Genomic DNA, 26,560 nt, shown 5'->3' with positions numbered 1-26,560 from the left:
CGAAGCATTAGCAATCACCCTGTCATTCTGCATCAAAACACAACCCAATCCCACACGAGACGCATCACAGAACACTGTGAAGTCCTCATTACTGATGGGCAGAGCTAACATCGGTGCTGATGTTAATCTTCTCTTTAGCTCTTCAAAGCTCTCTTCACACTGGTCCGACCACTCGAACCGCTGATTCTTCTTAGTCAGTTTGGTCATAGGAGCAGCTATCTTCAAGAAGTCCTGAACGGACCTCCTGTAGTAACCTGCCAGTCCCAAAAAGCTTTTAATCTCTATCACTGATGTGGGTCTGGGCCAGCTAGCTACAACCTCTATTTTCTTGGGGTCTACCTCAATCCCTTCTGCTGATACAACATGCCCCAAGAAGGAAATGCTCCTTAACCAAAACTCACACTTAGAGAACTTGGCATACAAACCATGCTCTCTCAGTGTCTGCAGAACTGTCCTCAGATGTTGGGCATGCTCCTCTGCATCTCTGGAATACACTAAGATATCATCGATGAAAACAATGACAAAGTGATCTAGATACTCGCTGAAAACTCTGTTCATGAGATCCATGAATGCTGCAGGGGCGTTAGTCAACCCGAACGGCATTACTAAGAACTTATAATGCCCATATCTAGTCCTGAAAGCTGTCTTTGGTACATCTGCCTCTCTGACTCTCACCTGATGATACCCAGATCTCAGATCTATTTTAGAAAAACAACCTGCTCCAGCTAGCTGGTCGAATAGATCATCGATCCTAGGTAGGGGATATCTATTCTTGGTAGTGACCTTGTTCAACTGCCTGTAGTCGATACAAAGTCTGAGGGATCCATCCTTCTTTTTGACAAACAGCACTGGAGCACCCCAAGGTGAGGTACCAGGGCAGATGAAACCCTTATCTACCAATTCCTGCAACTGCTCTTTCAGTTCTTTTAACTCCACTGGCGCCATCCTGTAGGGAGGAATAGAGATAGGTCTGGTATCAGGCAGCAATTCTATTTCAAACTCTATCTCCCTATCAGGTGGTAGTCCTGGAAGCTCGTCTGGGAAAACATTTGGAAATTCTCGGACTATTGGTATTGAGGCTGGTTCCCTAACCTGACTATCTAGCTCCCTCACATGAGCTAGAAACCCCTGACAACCCCTCCTAAGCAAACGACGAGCCTGAAGGGCTGAAATCAAACCTCTAGATTTCCCCCTCCTGTCTCCTCTGAAGACACACTCTGACCCATCCTGGTCTCTGAGACTAACTACCTTGTCTCTGCAGTCCAAGGTAGCACTATATGCAGATAGCCAATCCATCCCTAGAATGACATCAAAATCCGTCAAATCTAGAACCACAAGGTCAGCTGGAAGGCATCTACCCTCTATGAACACTGGACTGAAGCGACAGACTGACACTGCCACTGATGGGTCGCATTTGGGTCCACTGACCCAGAGAGGACACTCTAACTCAGAGATCATCAGACCCAAACTCTCTACGGCTCTCGAAGCGATAAAAGAGTGAGAAGCACCGGGGTCCATCAAAGCATACACATCAGAACACCCAATGATGAGACTACCTGACACCACTGTGTTCGACATGTTTGCCTCCTCCTGAGTCACAGTGAAAATCCGTGCTGGGGCTACCGGACCTCCACCTCGGGAACCTGCTGCTGAAGAAGAGGCTGACCCTCTCCCTCTACCTTTGCCACTACTCTGAGGCATGGCTGAAGCCATCGGCTGGACCATACTGCCAGACGTCATCTGCTGGGATGGTGCCATAAAGGTCACCTGAGGACATTCCCGTGCAAAATGTCCCTCCTGTCCACAGTTATAACAAGCTGTAGATCCCAACCGACAAGCTCCTCTGTGTGATCTCCCACATCTCCCACAAACTGAACTATCTGTGCCAGAGCTTGAGCCACTACCAAATCCCAGACCAGACTTAATCTTGTTCCATAACTTGTTCTTTTTAACTGCTGCTTTTCCCCATCTCTTGCTGCCCGTTGCCGCTGTACTCTGAGAAGAGGGATTGAGCTTGGATCCTGAAGACTGTGCCTTAGACTGTTTAACTGTCCCCTGAATGATGGCACTTGCCTCCATTTTCCTGGCGGCATCTATTATAAAGTGAAAACTCTCTTTCTCTGCTGGAAGAATCAAGGAGGAATACCTGGGATGCAGTCTCATAGTATATCTCCTTGCCTTCTTCTGGTCAGTATCATAAGCCTGACCCTCATACTGAAGTAAATTCAGGAACTTGTCTGTAAATTCATCAACACTCATCTCTTCCGTCTGTCTCAACTATTCAAACTCTATAACTTTCATCTCTCTGGAACTGTCAGGAAAAGCCCACCCAGCAAACTCATTGGCGAACTGTCCCCATGACATGCTGTCCAACCTGGGTTCCATATAATTCTTGAACCACTCTCGAGCTTTCTTGCATTTCAGTGTGAACCCTGCCATTTCAATGGCTCTGCTATTATCAGCTCCCAACTTATCGGTTATCATCTTAACCGTTCTGAGGTACTCAAATGGATCATCTCTTGTATTGAACTTTGGAGCATCCAATTTCAGGTACTCTGTCATCTTCACTTTACTTCCCTCAGCTGAGCTAGGTTGAGGTGCTTGGACAACAGGGACTACTGGTTCAGGTGGTGGGGAAGGTACTATATCACTTGGCTCTGGGTATGCTGTACTTGGATGGGTAGGTGATGGTGGATACATGGGATATGGTGGGTAAAACTGAGGATAAGGCATATAAGGCATGTAAGTAGGATATGGGGCAAAACTAGAGTAATCCGACGTACCTCCCATCGGATACCCCGGGCCCTGTGGAAAGGGTGGATAAGCAGACCCCGAGGCCTGAGTGCCTCCTTGAGACTCTCCCATACCCTCTTCCGACCTGTCCATACCCATGCTTTCATCTCTGCTCTGGTCAACCTCCATAGCCTCCCTCACTTCCTCTGACCTCCCTCCTCTAACTGTTCCTCTTCTGCTCTCGTCAAAAGACCTTCTAGAGTCCCTTGACGTACCCTCCCTGCTTGTTCTCTGAGACATCGCCCTTGGCAACATAGGAGGACGAGCATCTGAACCCTCATTTCTTGATGGGACTCCAGTCAATCGTGCAGATCGACGAGTTCCTCTCATCTTAACTCTGGAAAACAACACAGAACATAGCACATTAGCATACCAATAGTACATATCCATAATGCACATGCATACATCATGGCATTTCACAGTATCAATAGACAGGACTCAACATCCTATCCTAGTGGACATGATTTCCTATTGTGCTTGACCTCCTCTAACCTCTATGAGCCCAACACTCTCTATAGGTCCGACCATATGAACCTAGGGCTCTGATACCAATCTGTAACGACCCGAAAATCGGACCGCTACTGGCGCTAGGATCCGGGTCGACTTAAGGTCGCCGGGACCCGTAGCAAGCCTGCTATACTCTCTGAATACCTGTAAAATCCCATACATGGTCATGCATTTTCTGTAAAAACATAAACTGTACTCTGTACCAAGGCTTAACCTGAGCATGCACTATCTATGTGCAACAAAACCCCTTACTAGAGCCCTCACCATTGCCCCATACGAGTTAAGACTCACACTGTGTTAAGCCTGGTTTTCACATTTATCAACACATTTACATAAAATAAACAGACCAAGCATACAACAGGGATTTACAATACAATTAGGTCAAGCACACAACTAAACTTTATACATCTCTTTATTACATGTCCACACTACGCTATTACAAAACTCTTTTTCTCTTCATGCCTTCTCTAGACTCCCCCTGTACTCTGATCCTACAAAACTGGGGTTAAGGGAGTGGGATGAGCTACTATAGCCCAGTGAGTAGAACAATAAAATAAGTTATTAAACATGTTCTCATGGAATGCATCACATCACAAATAATTCACATCATCTCAGGTGAACATGTCACCAATAGTCTCGACATCCTAACCTTGTGCCAGGCCGTAGAATGTGGTCCTGGTCTTCCTGTACACAACATAACTTACCATATACCGTGCCAGGCCGTAGACTGGGGTCCTGGTCTTCTACTCGTGCCAGGCCGTAGAATGGGGTCCTGGTCTTTCTCAGAGACTATTGGATCATCCACTATCACCCACACAACACAAATAGATAATGCAATGCAACATATTCGTGAGATCTAATGCAATCAACCTATTGCATAATCATGGTGCATGAAACATGCTAAAAGCATTTGAGTTCTCAATTAAAAGATTAAGTTTAGTTCCACTCACCTCTAGCTAACTCTGAACTGACTCTGCAAACTCTGAAGCAGTGCTCACTGCTGCTCTCTTCGATTCCTCTGGTCCGTTCCTACACAGGTGGACTCAAATGAGAGACCAAACTAACTCAAAACCTACTCTATAATACTCCCTAAAAACCCCCTCAGACATCCTAAAACAATCATGTAAAACATGCAAAAGAAGGCTGGACAGGGCACTTTCGGCCGCAGGTTCGGCGGCCGAAAGTCCCTTCCAGAGCCGAAACTCAAGTACTTTCGGCGACACCTTCGGCGGCCGAAAGTCCTCTCCAGAGCCGAAAGTCCAAACTTTCGGGGGCAAGCGTAGGCAAGCTTAGGCAGCCGAAGCCACCTCCTCAGCACGTTCGGCGGCCGAACCATCCTTCGGCGGCCGAAGCTGGGTTCTCCAGTATGGCAGAACCTTGCTCTGCCTCACGCCAAACTTCTCCAATCTCACCCAAACACACAAACCACAATTCCTCAACATACATATACTTAAGTATATGCACAAAGGGGTCCAAAACTGCCTTAAAACCCCAACAAACTACACAACACCACATATATACATACTTTTATCCAAAAAACACCAAAAACACTCTATTTAACCTAATCATGCAACTCTACCCATAAACTCTATAAAATCTTCATAAATCATGAAAAGAAGCTCAGGATCTTCATTTACCTCTTGAAAACAAGAAGATGAACGATCCCAACGTGGAGATATGGAGCAACTTTCTTCCAAAGTCTCCAAACTTCAAATCTTGGGTTTTTAGCTCAAAAGCTTCAAAACAACAATAAAAACTATCAAAACTTTGCAAGATTTGATGAAAACATGAAGAAGATCCAAGGAAAACATGGTCTCACCTCTGCCTATGCAAATGAACTCAATACTTATCCATTTGCCGACTGAGGGCCTTTTATAGGTGGCTGGCCAGACCACCTTCGGCGGCCTAACGTGATCCCGAATGCCATGAATGTTCGGCGGCTGAACTTCACCTTCGGCGGCCGAACCTGGCTTTCCTTCCTTGGTTCTTTTCTTCCAAAAACTCATTTCCTTTTCACTTTAAAACTATAAAACATACTAAAATACTTTAGAAAAACATAATTCTTACCCTTCTAGAGCATTCCGACATCCTGGATTCCACCGGAAAGTAGAATTCCGATGCCGGACTCTAGCCGGGTATTACAAAGTAGATCCAATTTTATGCCTAGATTACATATATAATTTGTTTCTCTTTTTCCCTTTGACTTGGCCAACTCCTTGTAATGGGTGTTATCAACCATCTTGATTTTCACAATTCCTAAGAAATTTTGTCTCTTCATTGTTCTCATCGACTAGTGAGCTATCAGATGTAGAAAAATTTGTTTAATTACCAACTTTTCTTTGTTGGAGACACTGATGTCCATGAATATGCTTGTAATTTTATTGCATTCAATTTTTCTAGTGCCATGAGCATTGTAATAGCAGAAAGTTTTTCTAACTGATTATGGAATGATGTAAATGATCTTAACTTTTTGCGTATCCTATTTTGTATGATATTGATGATATAACTAGTTAATAATAAAATAATTGTAATCCAGCTCATTTGGTTTCAAAATATGTTTGACAATATCAATCTTCATTGTATTCTTCAAAATGCAGCTAATGAATCTTACCATGATTTACAGGCATACTGCCTCTGTTGCTGCAGGAAACCATGGGATTCCAGTGATTGTTGCTGGCAATCACTTTGGAAATGCGAGTGGAATGGCGCCTCATTCACAGTAATTCTTTGTTGCTATTGTCATTTTCTTTTTCTGTCAAGATGTATTTCAGCTATATGACAAAAATTTCTGGTAGAAGTAATGCATAAAATATTGCTCAGGTCATACTAGCAATCTCTCACTTAACCATGTCTCTGTGGCATCTATTATCACAGTGAAAACGCTTGACATGGTGGGACATTTTCAGGGGAATGTGAAACAGCAGAATACACTTATTTGACCCATGATAACATCTTCCTTAGCTTAATCTTAAATTATATGTCATCAGGCTGAAATGTCCTATATAAATACTGCAAAAAGGCAACTTTGATAATTCATGAGGCTCTCTTTGATTGTACTTGCTAGAATTGTTGAGATTTTCTTAATTTAAGAAGGTTACTCTTTAATTTAGAGAAAGGGGATCTCATCTAATCCTGTTTTAATTCTAAAATTTACCACTACTTATAGGGAGAGGAATATTGAAATAATCAAGCCTTGGCCTGCTATTTGATTTGCTGGCAACTTAAGGCTCCACTTTTTTGGTGAGTCGTGAATGACAATATAAGGGTTTATGTCAATAGAATTCTGTAAACTTTTGGACTTATTGTCAATATTATGTGAACTTCTTTCTAAGGTTTTAGCTGATCAGGCCAATTATAAAGTCATTGGTTGATAATTTTCGTAACCAACTTGAAAGAATTACAGGGTCACTGGTTAAAAGGCAATTTAACATTTAGAGTAAAGGAGATGAGCAGATTGCATTCCACAAATTATGATACTTCTTGATGCTTGCTTAATATCAAAGGTTGATTTGCTATTATTGGTGCATTGACTATCTGATAGCTTTGGTCAAGGCTTGTGGAATAAAGTTTGTTCAGGAGAATTACTTAGTTTTGTAGTACTAATATGCTATGAAAGCAACTAACATGGTGAATTATAGCAGTTAAGTCCTATTTGGTATCCTCACTATCGGGAAAAATTACTCGTATTTTAATATATATCTTGCAAAATTCCTTGTTTTTATATTTCAAATTTACAATGTGGCTTTCTGCAGTAATTTATTTGGGTATTAAGTTGAAGTCCATCTTTTACAGTATTGCTGTATACAAGGCATTGTACAAGAGGTTTGGAGGCTTTGCTGCTGATGTTGTTGCTGCAATAGACCAGGTAACTATAGTTGGTTTGTTGCTGCAATTGAGTACAAACTGATGACATGAACAGAAACAAAGAAGTTCATACACTGTAATTTTTTTATGACATTCTACAAGATTGTGTATCAATGTGTTCTGAAAAATTTTAGAGAATTTTAGAGTATTCTTATATTTCACTCTTAATCTTTTCAAGTGATCTATACGACGAAGAATTATAATTAAATAGGAAGCAAATAATCAAAGAATAATTACAGAGATAATTAAGAATCCTAATCAAATCAAATCATATCTCTAGAATTAGCAAATAAGTCAACACTCCCCCTCAAGTTGTGCATAGATGTCGCACATGCCCAACTTGCAAATCAGATTATGGTAGATCTTATTGTTAAGCCCTCTAGTAAACACATCCGCAAGTTGCCCGGCGGAAATCATATGAACTAAGATCAAGACACCGTTTGGGAATTTTTCTTTTTCTTTTTCTTTAATGAAGTGCAGATCAATCTCAATGTGCTTTGTTCGATCATGTTGGACTGGATTTTATACTATACTGATGGCAGCTTTATTGTCACAATACAAAGTTATCTTGCCTCTCTCGAACAACCTCAGCTCCTCCAATAATTTCTTCAACCATAAAAGTTCACATACACTTTAGGCCATATACTTTGTATTCTGCTTCAGCACTTGACCGAGCAATACCACTTTGTTTTTTGCTCCTACAGGTGACAATATTCCTTCTCACAACTATACAGTAGCCAGAGGTGGATCTCCTGTCATATCGAGATCCTACCCTTTTAAGTATCTCAAGGTGTGAAGTACAACCTGCATATGAGTCTCGCAAGGGTCATGCATGAATTGGCTGACTAAGCTAACAACATAGGCTATATTCAGTCGAGTGTGAGAAATAATTCAGCCTCCACACCAATCTCTGGTATCTTCCAATATCCACGGACTCACCAGTTTTTGCTTGCATTTTGTGATTACTTTCAATGGAAGATTCTGCTGGTTTACACTTCAACATACCTGTTTTTTTCAAAAGATTCAGAATGTATTTTCTTTGGGAGATAAATATTCCTTTTTCTGATCTAGCCACCTCAATACTTAGGAAATATTGCAGATTTTCTAGATCTTTGATTTTAAATTCTTGAGCTAACAACCATTTGAGTTGAGCTATTTTCTCTTTGTCATCACCTGTCACCACTATATCATCAATATACACAACATACACAATAAGAAGGATGATCTTATCCTTATGATGTTTAATAAACATAGCGTGATTAACATTACTCTGTTGGTAACCAAAGGATATCATGGCTCTGCTAAATTTGTCAAACCAAGCTCTGGGAGATTATTTTAGTCCATGCAAAACTTTTTTAACCTACTCACATTTTCTTGTGTCTTCTCATCAGCGAACCAAGGAGGGATCTCCATGAATACTTCCTCCTCTAAATCTCCATGAATGAAAACATTGTTCACATCAAACCATGGTTTCAAATCGCGGTCGCGGCCGCGTTCGCGGTCGCGGTCGCGTGTAACGGAAACAGGCCTATAACGGTCATAACGTAACGGTAACGGCCTGTCGCGGCGCAAATTTTTTTAGAAAATTTGTAAAGTCCATGAAATTAAAATATATTGAAAGATATAACGAAAATTAAGTTATACAACTTATAAACAAGTACAAATATATTGAATAAACATAAAATACATAAAATTTAAACATTATATGTAGTAACTTACCTCAATTACCACCAGAATGAGCGTCTAGCAGGTTCTTGAGTAGATCCACCACCTTCATCTTGTGATTGAGAGCTTTGATCTTGATGATATTGATAGTATTGTGATGGATCAAAGCTGAAGAATGAACCCATACCAAATTGATCACTAGGATTGGACTGGGTTTGAGTGTGGGAGAATGATTGCTCTGACAAAGATAAATCAGAATACGATGGAGGAGGCTGATATGGATATGGATTTGAGTATTCCCATTGAAAATTTCCTCTATATCCATAATCACTAGTAGAGGTTGCTTCCATTGAAGATTCACTTGCACCATAAGTCCCATATCCATAATTATCTGCATCCATAGAACACTCTCCATGTGCAACACCTTTTCCCTTATCACTGCTACCACCAGAACCACGGGATCTGTGATATGTATGTTGCAAAGTTGGAGCTGGAGCTGGAGCTGGAGATGGAGATGGAGATGGACTATGCCTCTGATATGAAGAGGGATCATCATGTGATTGTAATGAACTAGTAGCTCCACGACCTTCACCTCTTCCACCCTGACCACTACCACCATCATCATCATCACTGGAACTAGATAGTATAAAAGAATCTTCAGGTTCAGCATCACCACTGCCTCCAATATTATGTCCATGAGTTGGAGCATTAACTTGTTGTGATTGTGATGGAGCGGGCTCATCCTCCTCTAGCCAAGGATTTTCTTCACCATCAAGTACAGGATCTTCCCTTTCCTCCAACCAAGGATTTAGTGGATCATCTTCCTCGAAAATGTAATCCAAATTAATTGGATTATAACTCTTTTCTAGCTCATTCTGACTCTTTCTGCTCAAATTTCTCAACTTCAGCCGCATATTGTAGTGAACAAAGACGAGTGCATGCAATTTTTGATACCGTAATCTGTTCCTCGTCTTTGTATGTATAAGTGAAAAAGTGCTCCAATTTCTTTCACAATTAGATGCAGAAGTGGTTTGACTCAACACTCTTACTGCAATTCTCTGTAGTTCAGGAGCACTTTCACCATAATGTATCCACCATTCAGCTGCATTAAAACATATAATAATTTTAATAATATAGGTTATTTTCTCAAATATTTGATTTTATATTTTAGAACACTAAAAATATAACATAATGTGTAAATCTTATATTTTTACCTGGATCAGTGAATTTAATGGCTTTTTGTGCTAAGGCGGATCCAAAACTCTCCATTTTATGCTTATAAAGTTGTGTCTACACCAATAAAAAAAATTATTTGCTTTATTATACTGCTAAAATTATTTATTAAAATTATTCAAGTTAGCTATATATTATATACTTACTTGGTTCAATGCATTGGCTTGATTTACCAAATCACTCTCTAGCCTTTGAATAACATTTTTAAGGCCTGCCATAATTTCACTATCATTTCCAATATCGTGTGGACCATACTGATATTGAGGATTCAAAAAATATCCTGCAAATCATAAAAATATTATTAAAATTTATAAGATATAGAAATTATTAAAGTATTAAGTATTAAGTATTAAGTTTATGTGCTTCTTACCAGCCGCATGCAAATCATGATGTAATTGAAAATTCCAACGAGCATCAATAATTTTCCAGTAGTCTATGTAACTTCTGGAATTTTGCTTAATGGCCAACTTTGCTCGTTCCATTGCTTCATATATAAATCCCATTGTTGGTTTTTCGTCACCATCCACTAATCTCAACACTTTAAGCAATGGCTCTTGAATTTTCATAATTTGCTCGGCTTTCTCCCAAAAATTTCTTCCCTCTCTATCCAAGCTAAGAACAATTTTCTTAGCTTCATAAGCTGGTCCACTGGTAGCCTGGCCATATTTACTTCCTATCCATTGCTCGGATTCAAACATATTTCTTAACCCCGTTCTACATCGAAGAAGACTCTCCAATGCAATAAAATTAGTTGCAAATCTAGTAATCCCGGGGCGAATTATATCTCGACCATCAGTGAATTTCTTCATGTAATTTACCACCCAATTATGATTGTAAATAAATTGGGTGATAACTTTTCCTTGCTCAATGACGGTCTTTATATTCTTCCTCTTTCCAAAATCTTCTAAAATTAAATCAATGCAATGTGCACTGCATGCTGTCCAATACAAATTTGGAAACTTCTCCATCAACTTTTTGCCACCAGATTTAATAGCAGCTTCATTATCAGTCACCACTTGGACAATTTTGCTTGGGCCAATTTCTTCAACCACTTCCTTCATGATCTTGAAGTAATATTCTCCATCTTTTCGCTCAACATTACTTGCATCTATGGATTTATGGAACACTGTTCCACGAGGAGAGTAGACTAGAAAATTAATTATACTCATTCTGGTTGGTCCGCTCCATCCATCACACATAATGGTAACTCCTCTTTCGTTCCACATGCCCTCAAATGAAGCAATATATTTCTTCATTTCTTTGTATTCATTTTTCAAATATACTTCAGAGATCTCATATGCTGAAGGTGGTGATACATTAGGTCCCACTTCAGCGGCCGTTCTGAGTAATGGCTTTGTCCATGGTGACTCAACCACACTGAAAGGTAATCTGTTGTGGATAACAAAATTACCAAAGGCTTTAAGTAACTTTTCTTTCTGTGACTTAAGCCATTTGGTTTTAATCTTTGGTTGTTTCAGACTTCTGTTCTTTTCTATTTCAATTTCAGCTGCTGCTAATCTAGAAGCAGGTGTTGATGTTTGCTCAATATATCTTGATGCTTCTCTACCTCTTTCACGAACGGTCGCTGAACGACTAATTCCCGAGCGAGGAGGAGCTTGATGGCTACTCCCACCACTTTCATAATGAGAAGCTCTCCTTCTATAAGTATCTTCGTCAAACTGCCGCATGCTTTCACGTCTAGCAATTTCTAGTTCAATATCTTCTTCGTCTGAATCTGAACCCTCAACTTCTGTCATCTTCATGATTTCATCTTCCAACTCCCTTGCCCTCTTTGCTTTATCTCTTTTTGCAGCTTCAAAACCCCTCAACATATTTCCCATATCTTTTTTTACTTGAGCAGAAACTTTTTGACAACCAGCAACTTGCCCTGGTATATTTGCCAAATGCTGCTTCAAACGAGTTATCCCCCCAGTTATTTTTTTACCACAAAAATTACACGTCATTTCTCCTTTTTTTCCTGTAGGAGTGGCAAAATTCCATCCAATATCTTGACTTGGTTTATCAGATCCCCCTCTCGGCATTTTCAAATTATCAAATAATATACTGTAAAATAAAAAATATATTATCAAATTAATGTGCAAATTAACTTAAACTCAAATTAATGTGTAAACAAAAAATATATTATAATAAAGTAACTTGTATGCTATAACTTATAAGTTATAACTTATAATTTATAAAGTTCATGAAATTAAAAGATATAATTAAAATTAAATTATATAACTTAATAATAAGTACAAATATATCAAATAAACATAAAATTCATAAATTTTAAACATTATATATAGTAATTAGTAACTTACCTCAATGAAAGCTGGAAATAAGTGTGGATTATGGAAGAAAAACACTATGGATTTATGGAAGAAGAAGAGAACTCTCTTTAGTCTTTATGCTGCTGCTGCTGCCTGCTGGACAGCTGGAGGCTGGAGTCTGCTGGAGGAAATGGAGAAGGACTGAAGCTGAAGGAGAAGTGCTACACTGCTACTGCTGAGGCTGCTGCTTGCTGGAGGCTGGAGGAAATGGAGAAGGACTTGCTGGAGGCTGGAGCTGGAGGAAATGGAGAAGGACTTGCTGGAGGCTGGAGGAAATGGAGAAGGATAAGAGACTCAAGGTGCTGGTCTACTGGATGAAAGAGAGGAGGAGAGAGTAAAGTAAAGGCTAAAGAATAAAAAGAAGAAGTAGAAAAGATAGAAAAACATTTTTGCAAAATCCAAATTTTGTTTTTCACGTGAAAGTTGAAACAGGCTGGACTGGAGGAGCTGCTGGAGTGCTGGACAACTTCTGCAAGATTCCTGGAGCTGCTGGAGTGCTGGACAACTGCAAGATTCCTGGTCATTTGCTGTAAAGGAAAGTAACGGCCGTTACGACCGTTACATAACGGCCGGTAACGGCCGTTACCGTTGCGTAACGGCCATAACGGCCGTTACGCAAACAATTTTTTTTTGCCGTTGTTCAAAGGCCGTAACGGCCACGGCTGCCTCCGTTACCTGTAAATAACGGCCGTTACGTTACGTAACGGCCGTTATTTGAAACCATGCATCAAACTGCTGTAAGTTTTAGTTCAAGTTGGCTGCACAAGATAATAGGACTCCGATTGAGTTTATTTTTGCAATTGGGGCAAATGTCTCTTGATAATCCACTCCATAGGTTTGTGTAAATCTTTTAGCAACCAATCTGGTTTTAAATCGTTTAATTGTACTATCAGCTTTGTGTTTTAGTGTGAACACTCACTTACAGCCAATAAGTTTCTTTCTAGGTGGAAAAATGATAAGATCTCATATCTCATTTTTGGTCAGTGCTTTCATCTCTTCAATCATTGCTCTCTTCAATTTATGATCTATAAGAGCTTCCTTCCAATCCTGTGGAAAAGACACAGAGAAAATAGATAAGGCAAAAGCTCTATAGGAGGGAGATAAGGATTCATAAAAAATAAAGTTAGAAATAGGGTGTTTAGTACAAGATCTGACCCCTTTTCTTTGTGCAATAGGTTTATCTAAATCATTAAAATATTCAAAAGTTGTGGGTAACTTACCAGAAGAAGATTATTAACTCTGAGTAGACTGCATAATGGCTTTTTCTGCCTTGTCTCTCCTCGAATACCTCCTCAAATCTGCCTTGTCCAAACATCCAATTCTCTCCCCCTTGGTTGGACATCTTCCCTTGTCTACTGGAACTCGAACTCTCTAGATAAACCATATCATTCAGAATCAATCACCTCTTCTTGCTCATTATTCTCCTCCTGAAGAGGTGAGTGGGTAGTACTGAAGTAGGGTTCAGTTTCTCGGAAGGTAACATCCATACTGACAAAGTATTTTCTAGATGGAGGGTGATAATACCTCTATCCCTTCTGTGTTAGAGAATACCAACAAATACACATTTAAGGGCCTTAGGATCCAACTTTCCTGCCATTCCAGTATTGACAAAGCAAATACACCCAAGTACTTTTGGTGGAACAATGTATGAATTCTTTTCTTGTAAAACCTCCAAATAGCTCATAAAGTTAAGGGACTTAAGAGGCATTCTATTGATAGGATAAGCAGATACAAGGATTGCATCTTTGAGTAGGTTCATGGTGAACATAAGAGATCACTATCTCCAATAGATACCTGTTTTTTCTTTCAGCAACGCCATTTTGAGCACTAGTATAAGGACAACTTATATAGTATACTATTTTATTGGTCTCCAAATAAGCATAAAACTTACTATCCATGTATTCTCTTTTATTGTCAGTTTTCAAAATTTTCATTTTAGTATCAAATTGAGTACAAATCATATTGTGAAAGGATTGAAAACAAGAAAAGACATCACTTTTAGCTTTAATCAAATAGACCCAAGTCATGTAAAGGTGACAAACCATCGATTACCAGATAAGGAGGCAGTTTGAGTAGGCCCCCAAACATCAGAATCAATAGTCACAAAAGAAATTTGGCTTTTATTATGACTCAAAGGATATGAGGTTTTCGTGTATTTAGCATACTCACAAGTATCACAAAATAAAGAACCAAACTGAGTTCTAGCAAACAAACTAAGATAAAGTTTTTCTAACACAAAACATGATGGATGCTCTAACCGCCTATGCCACTATAGTATTTCCTAATTGACATCCTTATTTTCTCCAAAACAAACTTGAGATATCAGAGAACCTGGATTACCTTCTAACATGTATGAGCCATCATACAGTCTACCATTGCCAATCCTCTTCCCTATGAGAAGATCCTGAATAATACAATGATCAGAAAAAATTCAAATTTACAATTAAGAACATTGGTGATAGCAGTGACAGATAAAAGGTTGACAGGAAAATAGAAAACATGAAAGACATATGGTAATTTAATATTGTGTGCACAAATACAGAACCTGTTTCGGATATAGAAGTAAAATAGTCATCAACAATTCTGACACTATCTTTGATTAAAGAATTAAAATAATTGAGAAAGTCTTTAGAAAAGCCTGTCATATGTCTATTCGCACTAAAATCAATAATCCATGAAACGGTATTAAGAGAGGAAACATTACCTGACTTTACAAAGTCCAGAGAAGGAAGATGTGTCAATATGAGATAGGAGGCATTTGAGACTGAATTACTCAGCAGTTGTTGTCTCCTTAAAGGACTCCTCCGCAGTTTCTGCTAAATTAACTTGAATTCTAGAGGTGCCTTGTTTTCCCCCACGGCCACTAGTGGGACGACCATGTAACTTTCAGCAAGTCTTTTTGGTATGCCTTGATTTTTCACAATAGTCACAATGTAGATCTTTCTCAGAATTAGGAGGCTGTAATATGCTCAAACTAGTAGCCAATCCAACCCTTTTGTTATAGGTTATAGGAAGTAAATATATTAATATAGGAAGTAAATATTGATACATGGGTCAGTTGCTTAATTTTAGGGATTGTATAATCATAGGCTTGATTTTCCTTCCTGTTTAGATATCATCTCTCATGTATAAATAGGTTGTAATCTCTATGTGAAATACAACAAATATTATCATTCTACATGGTATCAGAGCCTCACCCATAGATATTTAAAATTTTTTGGAGACTTAAAGCTCTATTCATTTGGGTTACCCATAAAGGATAATATTTGGATCTCACCGCACCCTTAGGAAGGAAGTCGGAGCGCCGGCGAAGCTTCCTTGAAGAGCCGACAAGCGTTTGGCCGGTGAGTGGGCCTCACGCTCCACCACAATGACCGACCGCAGTTCCACGTGCCAGCGCATGAAGGTGCGTCCCTGCTTCGACGCTACTCCGGTCACCATCGCTGGAGTCACCACACCGTCCCCTTGTTAGATCTGAGGTTTGTTTGCCGTTCGGGTGTTGGGTGGTGGTGTTTTTGGTACTATTCATATTCGGGCACTGTTCATCTGGCATTGTTCACCGGGTACTGTTCATGGGTACTATTCTTTTGATCCTTTGTTTATTTTGATTGTTTTGGGTTGGTTGTCCTTATGGCTGAAGTTAAAACCACAGTAACTGATGTGCTTCATGTGATGACTAAAATCACAGAACACAAATTAAATGGATTTAATTTTTTGATTGGAGTAAGACTATCCGTATTTATTTACGAAGTATTGAAATGAATGATTATCTTATAAAGGATCCTCCAATTGATGAAACTCGTAGAGATTGGATGAGGGATGATGCTCGTTTGTTTCTACAGATTCGAAATTCTATTCATAATGAGGGTGATTAGTCTTATTAATCATTGTGAATTTGTTAAAGAATTAATGAAGTATCTGGAATTTCTATATTCTGGCAAAGAGAATATTTCCCGTATTTATGATGTGTGTAAGGCGTTTTACCGAGCTGAGAAAAATGATAGAACTTTGACATCCTATTTTATGGATTTTAAAAGAGTTTATGAAGAACTTAATATATTGATGCCTTTTAGTACAGATGTGAAAACTCAACAAACTCAATGAGAGCAAATGACTATTATGAGCTTTCTTGCAGGTCTCCCTCCAAAGTTTGAGACAGCTAAGTCTCATATTCTTTCTGACTCTGAAATATCATCGTTACATGATGTGTTCACTAGAGTATTGCGTACAGAATCTCCAATTCCTTTACACCCCACTAGTGCCCTTGTTAGCCGCAATGACAGTGGCAGACAGAATAACAGAGGTGGGCAAATGGAAGGTTTTAATGGTGGTAAAGGATCTCAGTGTTCTGGGGAAACAGGTTCTATTTTTGACTCAGGAGAAATCATTTGTTATTACTGCCGCGAACCTAGACATACTAAGAAGACATGTCAAAAATTACAGAATAAGAATCAGCGCACACAAATGGTGCATATGGCAGTTGAGGCCCCTTCAGATCAGGGGATTTTGATATCTGCAGATGAGTATGCACAATTCACCTAATACCAGGCATCTCTGAAATCCTCTAATTCCTCCTCTATCACTGCAATTGTTGAATCAGGTAACTCTACTGCATGTCTTGTGTCTTCATCCTCCAAATGGGTTATTGATTCTGGTGCTATCGATCATATGTCAAGTAATTCTACCCTATTATCCAATCTTGAGTCTCATGTATCGGCTTCTTATGTTACTCTTGCTGATGGTACTAAATCTTTTGTCATGGGTTCTGGTCATGTCAACTTAATCCCTTCTCTTTATGTATCCTCTGTGTTATGTCTCCCTAAGTTCGTGTTTAATTTGCTTTCTATTAGTAAACTCACTCGTGCATTGAATTGTTGTGTCTCATTCTTTCCCGATCACTGTATTTTTCAGGATCTTTCGACGAAACAAATTATTGGTAAAGGGCGTGAGTCAGAGGGTCTCTACGTCTTGGATCAGCAACTACCTAGATCTATTGCATGTTCCACGCGTTTAACACCTTTTGATGTTCATTGTCGTTTGGGGCATCCTTCTCTCTTGGCTTTGAAGAAGTTATATCCACAGTTTCATTCTTTGTCTGTTTTAGATTGTGAGTCTTATCAATTTGCCAAACATCATCGTTTACCTTCAGTGTCTCGAGTCAATAAACGGGCTTCGTCCCCCTTTGAGTTAGTACATTCAGATGTATGGGGTCCTTGTCCTACTGTGTTTAAGTCGGCTTTAAGTACTTTGTTACTTTTGTTGATGATTTCTCTCGTACTACTTGGTTATTTTTAATGAAGAGTCGTTCAGAATTATTTTCTATCTTTTGTGCGTTTTATGCTGAAATTCAAACCCAATTCAATATTCTCATTCGTATATTGCAAAGTGATAATGCTAAAGAGTATCTCTCTGGGAAAATTCAATCTTATTTGTTACAAAAAATGATTCTTCATCAGTCCTCTCGTGTTGACACTCCTTCACAAAATGGAGTTACCGAAAGAAAAAATCGATATCTTCTTGAAGTAGCCAGAGCCCTCTTATTTCAAATGATAGTACCTAAATGTTTTTGGGCTGATGCTGTATCCACTGCTTGTTTTTTCATCAATCGCATGCCTTCCTCCATCCTTCATGGTGATATCCCTTATAACATTTTGCTTCCCACTAAATCTTTGTTTCCTATTGAGCCACGTATCTTTGGGTGTACTTGTTTTGTTCGTGATGTTCGTCCACAAGTTACTAAATTGGATCCCAAATCACTCAAATGTGTCTTACTTGGCTACTCTCGACGTCAGAAAAGGTATTGTTGTTTTTCTCCTTATCTGAATCGGTATCTTGTGTCTGCGGATGTAACATTCTTTGAATTCACTCCGGTTTTTCCGCCATCATCTGTTTATAACACCCAGGGGGAGGAAAATGACCTCTTGTTATACACTGTTCGCTTTCTGTCTCCTCAGACTACTACATCTTTCGCTCATGTGTCAGGTCGCCCTCCCATCTTTCGTTCATGTGTCAGGTCACCCTCCCATCTTTCATGTGTATTCCAGACGCTTAGAGGACTCTGACTCCGCTCCGCTATCTGCTTCTTCATCGACAGATCCTACTCCCACTGATCCTTCATTGTCTGATTTGGATTTGCCCATTGCTCTTTGCAAAGGTAAACGTACTTGCACTTATCCTATTTCATCTTGTGTCTCTTATGATCAATTATCCTCATCTTCGTTTTGCCACTGCTTTAGATTCTATTTCAGTTCTCAAAACTGTTATTGAGGTTTTGTCCCATCTTGGTTGGTGTGCTGCAATAGAAGAGGAAATGATGGCCCTTAACACTAATGGTACTTGGGAGTTGATGTCCTTGCCCCCAGGAAAGCGGGCTATTGGGTGCAAATGGGTGTTTGCAGTGAAAGTAAATCTTGATGGATCTGTTGCTCGCCTCAAGGCCCGTTTAGTGGCCAAAGGTTATGCACAAACTTATAGAGTTGACTATTCTGATACATTTTCCTCAGTTGCCAAGCTCGCATATGTTCGATTGTTTATTTCCTTGGCAGCTACACATGATTGGCCTTTGCATCAAATGAATATTAAAAATGCTTTTCTTCATGGTGAACTTCAGGAGGAGGTTTATATTGAGCAACCACCTGGTTTTGTTGCTCAGGGGGAGTCAGACAAGGTTTGTAGACTTCGAAAATCCCTTTATGGCTTGGAACAGAGTCCTCGGGCATGGTTTGGCAGGTTTAGTGAGGTGGTCCAACAGTTTGGAATGAAGATGAGTAAGTGTGATCACTCAGTGTTTTATAGAAATTCTGATGATGAAGTAATTCTGCTTGTAGTATATGTGGATGGTATCGTTATCACAGGAAGTGATATTGTTGGCATCACATCCCTAAAAGAATTTCTTAAAACACAATTTCATACAAAAGATTTGGGTTCATTGAAATATTTATTGGGAATCAAAGTTATGCGGTGTAAGAAAGATATCTTCTTATCTCAAAGAAAATATGTTCTTGATTTGTTAGCAGAAACCGGAAAATTGGGTGATAAGCCTTGTAGTGCCCCAATGACCCCTAACCTTCAACTTACCACAGAAGACAGTGAGCCATTTGCAGATCCTGAAAGGTATAGAAGATTAGTTGGCAAGCTGAATTATTTGACGTTGACTCGTCCTGATATTGCATATTCAGTGAGTGTGGTAAGTCAGTTTATGTCCTCCCCTACTGTTGCCCAGTGGGATGCTTTGGGACAGATTCTTTGTTACCTTAAAGGGGCCCCAGGGCGAGGCCTATTCTATGGTAACCATGGGCACTCAAATATTGAATGCTTTTCTGATGCTGATTGGGCAGGCTCGAAGGTTGATAGGGGGTCAACTACTGGGTATTGTGTTTTTGTGGAAGGTAACTTGGTCTCATGTAAAAGTAAGAAGCAAAATGTGGTCTCCCGTTCTAGTGCTAAATCTAAATATCGAGCCATAGCACAAGCCATTTGTGAAGTCTTATGGGTACGTCAACTATTGGAAGAAGTTGGGTTCACAAATTCGGTGTCTACTAAGTTGTGTGATAATCAAGCAACTATCCACATTGCCTCCAATCTAGTATTTCATGAGAGGACTAAACACATCGAGATTGATTGTTATTTTGTTCGTGAAAAGGTCCAACAAAAGATAATATTAACAGGACATATCCGAACTAGAGAACAACTAGGAGATATCTTCACTAAAGCTCTAAATGGGACTCGAGTTGATTATATATGTAACAACTTGGGCATGATTAACATTTATACTCCAACTTGAGGGGTAGTGTTATAGGTTATAGGAAGTAAATATTGATAGATAGGTCAGTTGCTTAATCTTAGGGATTGTATAATCATAGGCTTGATTTTCCTTCCTGTTTAGATACCGTCTCTCATGTATAAATAGGTTGTAATCTCTATTGTGAAATACAACAAATATTATCATTTTACACCTTTCAACTGATGCAGTATAGAGATAGCATGTTGACGATTTTCCTCCTATTGAACATGGGTGTGGGCCTCTTCTAGAGAAGGAAAAATTTTCCTCTTGTTGAACATGGGCGTGAGCCTCTTCTAGAGAAGTAAAAGGATTTTTCCCCAACACTTAGACCTAAATTGGATCATATTTGTTATTCAACTTTGCGAAAAAATCATAGACCCACTCTGTAACAGCCCGGCCCCGTACGACCGGCCCTGTTACCGCTCACAGCCCGTGACCTTCCTCTGGGCCCAGCCACTGTGAGCAGCTCTTAACATCCCTTCACCCTCACGGGTTCCAGGCAGGATTTGTCCCTCGGGGGAGCCATTACGGCCCGCCCTAGCCCGAGTGGATTTGGCCCAATTCCTTCCTCTGGGAATTAGGTCGCCTCCCCCACTGCTCGAACCCTTGACCTCCCACTTTAAGGGAATAGTCTGGTGGTACTCACTCTCACCAGACTATTCCCTTAAAGTGGGAGGTCAAGGGTTCGAGCAGTGGGGGAGGCGACCTAATTCCCAGAGGAAGGAATTGGGCCAAATCCACTCGGGCTAGGGCGGGCCGTAATGGCTCCCCCGAGGGACAAATCCTGCCTGGAACCCGTGAGGGTGAAGGGATGTTAAGAGCTGCTCACAGTGGCTGGGCCCAGAGGAAGGTCACGGGCTGTGAGCGGTAACAGGGCCGGTCGTACGGGGCCGGGCTGTTACACACTCCTTTTCAATCATTTTTAGAAATTTGACTATATCAGTACAGTCTATCTGAAAGTCATGATAGTAATCAAGTTCTTGCCATAAGTCACATAACTCAGAATAAAATTGAGAGATAGTGATTTCTCTTTGCTTAGTACCATAGATATTATTCCAAATATCATAAATTTGAGAATTATTTTTAATCTTGAAATAAGTTAAGGGCAAATCCTTTCATATATTTGCAGCAGTATCATATGACAAATAAGATTTAGAGATATGAGGTTGCATAGAGTTAAGTAATCATGTCATAACAAGACAATTATCCAAGTCCCATTGAGGAAAATCTGGATCACTCTCATTCGGTTGCTTCTTATTACCAATGACATAGTTTTGCAGTCCTCTAGTTTTGATAAACAACAAACAAGACCTTGACCAAGCAAGATAATTGGTTTCATCAAGTTTTACGAGACTAATTTGCAAGGAATTGAAACCTTTTTACCTCCTGCCATAGTAAAAATAAATGAACCATAGGTACCCAAGGTTGTACACACAAGAGAGCCTAACTAAATCACCACAGGACCAGGTAGTGGCACAGGATGGCCGGAAAGGAGGTCGGAATCGGCACTGGAGTGGATGGAGGGGCGAAGCAGTGTCGAGCTGATCTCACGTGCCGGGAAGGAAGAGCACGTGAGTCTCATGCGCGTGACTAGGGGTGAGCAGTATTCGGTTCAAATAAAAAAAATCGATCGAACCGAACCGATTTAAAAATTTAGTTCGGTTTTTTATATATTTCGGTTCGGTTCGGTTTTTAATTTCAGAAATTTCGGTTATTTCGGTTCGGTTCGGTTTTGATCAGAAAAAAATCTAAAAAACCGAACCGAACCGATTAGTGATAATAATATGTTTTTTCAATAATATAGAGAAATTAAATCATATTAAGATTGAAATATTTTAATTAAATTTGTAACTACTAAAAATAAAGTGTAAAAAATAAAAAAAATATTAAAAATCGAAACCGATCAAACCGAACCGAATCAGACCGGTTCGGTTCGATTCGGTTTCTGACCAAAATCAGTTCGGTTCGGTTTTCATAAACACTAAAATTTTGGTTTTCGGTTTATTCGGTTCGGTTTTGAACCGAACTGACTGAATGCTCACCCCTACGCGTGACTTTCTAGCGTCGGAGCTGAGCGGTCTGGCCGACGACGGTTTGACAATCCTCTGGGTGGCGGCGGTGAGATGTTAAAAGGTCCCTAAATAGAGTAGTACCAAAAAGGTAGATTTAGGGTTTTAGAAAGCCTAAAAAGCAAAAATTGGATTTAAGCCTTAAATAAAGAAAAAGCTATGATACCACGAAAAATTTTGTAGAATTTTAGAGTATTCTTGTATTTCACTATTGATATTTACAATTGATTTACATGACTATTTATACACAAAGAATTATAACTAAATAGGAAGCAAATAATCAGAGAATGATTACAGAAATAATTAAGGATTCTAATCAAATCAAATCATATCCCTAAAATCAACAAATAAGTCAACATGTTCTATGTTTCCATAGGCAAGTTTTCTACTTTCCTACTTTGGTATGAGAAGGGCACAAGTTTCATCAGGGCCATACTGCTTGGAAACACATTCTGCTTTTCCAATTTCTTGTAAATGATGACTAACCGAATACGCCTTGGCTTCTTAGAATGTTCCTGGAGTATAATTGAAATTTAATGCTTATTCTTTTCACTACTTTTTCCATGTGCTTGTACTTAGTTTACATGCACCTACAGCCAAAACTATTTATATTGAGCCTGTTTCTTGAGATCACATTCCTTCTTGAAGCCTTGCAATGATGTACTGACATGGATATCATAATACATACTAACATTTGTCATGAATTTTCAGGCAGCTCAGGATGGGGTTGATATTATAAGTTTATCAATCACTCCCAACAGGCGCCCTCCTGGTCTTGCAACATTTTTTAATCCCATAGACATGGCTCTGCTCTCAGCAGTGAAGGCTGGCATTTTTGTTGTGCAAGCAGCAGGCAATACTGGGCCATCACCCAAGAGCATGTCTTCCTTCAGTCCGTGGATTTTCACTGTTGGTGCTGCTTCTCATGACAGAGTGTATACTAACTCTATAGTGCTTGGCAACAATGTAACTATTCCTGGAGTTGGGCTTGCACGTAAGTTTGTTGTCTGAAGTTACAGCATTTCTTATCAGTTCCTTTGTTCCTGATGACGTGATGAATTTGAGTCTCTTGATCAAAGGTGAAAATATAAGGTGGTTAAACAACTCGAAATAGAAGGTGAAACCAGGAGGTTGAAAAGAGTGATCATAACCTTATAAATACTCCAAATAAATTAAGAGCCATCACTTGGTACCCATTAAAATTTGAATCTTGCATGTGAAGGAGTAACAAGAACGATCGCATGCCAGAATAATCATACAAGGAAAACATATTAAGAATTTTTGCTTTCGTGTTGAAAGCAAAAGTAGTACTGGAGTTCTGAATGTCGAGACATGCACATGATTGATTTGACGAAAAGTGAAGATGCATCAAAACAATCTCATCCTGTGCATTATGTTCAATGAATAGGCAAAGAAAATAAACAAATACTATGTTTTAAAATTATTGGTATTCTGCTTGTGTAGGTTTCTTTCCTTTTTTTGATGCATTCAAATATAAGAGTCTTAGTTATTGACCATGAATTGGTAGTTTTGTTTTACCAACCAGATATGCAGCGTCTATTTGGATGTACATTATAGACTTTAGTATAGTTTAAACCTTATGATTTATCATGCTTTCATGTACAGATTATAGAAGACCCATTACCCAACATGTACTTATCATTGTTCCTTACATATATCAAGCTATTTATCAGTCTAGTCCTAATAGTTGTGTACTTAGCATTGTAAGGAGATAGACTAACATTTGCTTTTCAGCGGGTACGAATAATGGTACTATGTACACACTGATATCTGCACTTCATGCTTTAAACAATGAGACAACAATTGCCAATGACATGTATGCGGGTGAATGCCAAGATTCCAGCAACTTGAACCAGGATCTAGTCCAAGGGAACCTCTTGATATGTAGTTATTCAGTTCGATTTGTGCTTGGACTCTCCACCATTAAACAAGCCTTACAAGCAGCCAAAAACCTCAGTGCTGCTGGTGTTGTGTTCTACATGGATTCTACTGTGGTTGGCTTTCGGCTTAATCCAATTCCAATGAGGATGTCTGGCATAATAGTTCCATCTCCTGATGATTCCAAGGTGAAGCTTTTGTGTCTCAGTATGTGCCGGCAAATGCATATGCTTTTTCTTAGTTTTGCACTTCAAAAATCTTTAATACTGTATGAAGAAATATGCAGGGGGAGAGAAAGTGAGGGGAAAGAAAACCAGCGGGAAAAGTGTTAAGAGGAAGAAGAAAATGATTTTCCTTTTAAACTTTTTTGATGAAATTCTAAAGGTAGAGGAAAAAAGTTTTATAATAGGTGAGGTTAGATTTTTGTTCCTCCCTTTTTTTTTTCAGAAAAGAATTTACAGGGCAAATGGTCTATGTTTAGAATTTCCTTCACTTTTCCTTCCAATTTGGAGAGAATTTGTTGGTGGTCTCATGTGCCCCTTTTCCACTCCCCTTTCTTGATTCCTTGCTTTCTTTTATTCCCAAATAAAGAAAAAGGAACTTCCTCATAGACACGCACACAGAGCAATGCTTAGAGAGAACTTACTAATGTTTCTTAATCCTTGTGGCAGATTTTACTTAAATACTACAATTCTTCTTTGGATAGAGATGAATTCACAGGGAAAATTACTAGATTTCGGGCAATTGCAAGAATTTCAGGTGGAGTAAAAGCTAACTACAATAGTTCTTCTCCTGTAATTATGTTCTACTCTGCTAGAGGACCAGATCCAGAAGACAGTCTTCTTGATGATGCTGACATTTTAAAACCAAACCTCGTAGCTCCTGGAAATTTTATATGGGCAGCTTGGAGTTCTCTTGGAACTGAATCAGTAGAATTTCAAGGTATGAATACACAGCGTAAACAATAATGATTCTATGTACAGATTACACACTTTTATCACCTACATTATAGCATGAACTTAATCCTTTAGGTGAAAACTTTGCATTGATGTCTGGAACAAGCATGGCTGCTCCTCATGTTGCTGGACTTGCTGCATTGGTTAAGCAAAAGTTCCCCAGTTTCAGCCCTTCAGCAGTAGCCTCAGCACTCTCCACAACAGCTTCTTTGCATGATAAGAATGGTGGGCCAATAAAAGCTCAACGTGCTTATGCCAACCCAGATCAAAATCAGACTCCGGCAACACCATTCGATATGGGCAGTGGTTTTGTAAATGCAACAGCAGCTCTAGATCCGGGTCTGATTTTCGATTCCAGTAAGTCGCTCTGAATTTATTAACTATGCTCTTCTCTAACCACTGAACTTTATTTTGCTCTTATCATATATGCCCTTTTGACATGGGAATTTTGCTTTTTGATGAATCTAATCACAAAGTATTGATCCTGCTGTGTTTGTTAACAAAGTTGTCGGATTTGCTTTGTACTTTTAATGAATATGAAGATGTATATGCTCTGTTTTGCAGGTTTCGATGACTATATGTTGTTTCTTTGTGGCATTAATGGATCTGGTCCTGTGATCTTCAACTATACAGGCCAAAATTGTTTGACTTATAATTCAACCATCAATGGCACTGACCTAAACTTGCCCACAGTCACCATTGCTAAGCTAGACAAATGTAGAACTGTTAAAAGAACAGTGGTTAATGTTGCCGGTAACGAGACTTATAGTGTCAGTTGGAGCGCACCGTACGGGGTGTCAATGAAGGTGATTCCGGCTCGCTTCTCCATTGCCAGTGGAGAGAAACAGGTCCTATATATAATGTTCAATGCAACTATGAACAGCTCTACTGCCAGCTTTGGAAGGATTGGAATTTATGGAAATCAAGGTCATGTTCTCAACATTCCATTGGCAGTGATTCTTAAAATCACATATAACACCACTAATGGCTGAGGATTGAGGGAAATTTTTTTTTTTTTATTTATTTTTTTTTTTTTGTGGAATGTGGTTTGTTTCCTGCTTTTTAGCTTTTTGTATTTTGTGTTTTTTGTCCTTTGCTTGTGAGATGTGTATTAACCAATTTTTTCATTCATGATGTAAATGCCAGAGCATTTGTGCTGCGGATATTATTAGTAAATAATGGAAAATTACTACTTAGTTCCTATAGTATAGAGAAATTAACTAATTCAGTCCTGTGTTGCCAAATATATACCTAAGTAATTTCTATAATTTTGAAAACTCAACTAAAAGGTTACCATTAGTGTATATGGTAAAAGTGAGAGAAGCTAATGGTCACAGTGTTAAAACTTAATAGGAGAATTTTTTAGTTGAGTTTAGAGAACTATAAGGATCAATTAGTTAATTTTATCATACTATAAAGATTAAATAATAATTTTCTCCATTAATAATCTTTCTTTATAGA

General features: G+C 39.2%; 2 protein-coding genes across 2 annotated transcripts in view; one reads left to right on the top strand and one right to left on the bottom strand.

Moving 5' to 3' along the window:
• LOC110602919 (subtilisin-like protease SBT2.2) overlaps positions 1 to 26,345 on the top strand; it is a 32,520-nt gene extending 6,175 nt beyond the window's left edge. Inside the window, exons 4-10 of the mRNA XM_021740520.2 lie at positions 5,924 to 6,019; positions 7,093 to 7,165; positions 22,956 to 23,238; positions 24,000 to 24,331; positions 24,815 to 25,085; positions 25,175 to 25,456; positions 25,664 to 26,345. Of these exons, the coding sequence (XP_021596212.1) occupies positions 5,924 to 6,019; positions 7,093 to 7,165; positions 22,956 to 23,238; positions 24,000 to 24,331; positions 24,815 to 25,085; positions 25,175 to 25,456; positions 25,664 to 26,091 (1,765 nt within the window). The 3' untranslated portion in view covers positions 26,092 to 26,345. The remainder of the gene's footprint in view (positions 1 to 5,923; positions 6,020 to 7,092; positions 7,166 to 22,955; positions 23,239 to 23,999; positions 24,332 to 24,814; positions 25,086 to 25,174; positions 25,457 to 25,663) is intronic.
• LOC110602920 lies at positions 8,625 to 12,274 on the bottom strand. The gene is made up of 4 exons (XM_043951806.1): positions 10,433 to 12,274; positions 10,209 to 10,342; positions 10,044 to 10,119; positions 8,625 to 9,931 (listed from the first exon to the last, which is right to left on the bottom strand). Exons 1-4 carry the CDS (start codon positions 12,102 to 12,104, stop codon positions 8,889 to 8,891), a joined length of 2,925 nt encoding a protein of 974 aa, XP_043807741.1. The 5' UTR covers positions 12,105 to 12,274; the 3' UTR covers positions 8,625 to 8,888.
• Positions 26,346 to 26,560: the final 215 nt, after the last annotated feature.

This window comes from Manihot esculenta, chromosome 16, assembly GCF_001659605.2.
Source record: "Manihot esculenta cultivar AM560-2 chromosome 16, M.esculenta_v8, whole genome shotgun sequence".
In the NCBI taxonomy this organism is placed as follows: Eukaryota; Viridiplantae; Streptophyta; class Magnoliopsida; order Malpighiales; family Euphorbiaceae; genus Manihot; species Manihot esculenta.
The sequence above is the reverse complement of the archived record's forward strand: the minus strand, read 5'-3'. Positions and strand labels throughout refer to the sequence as shown.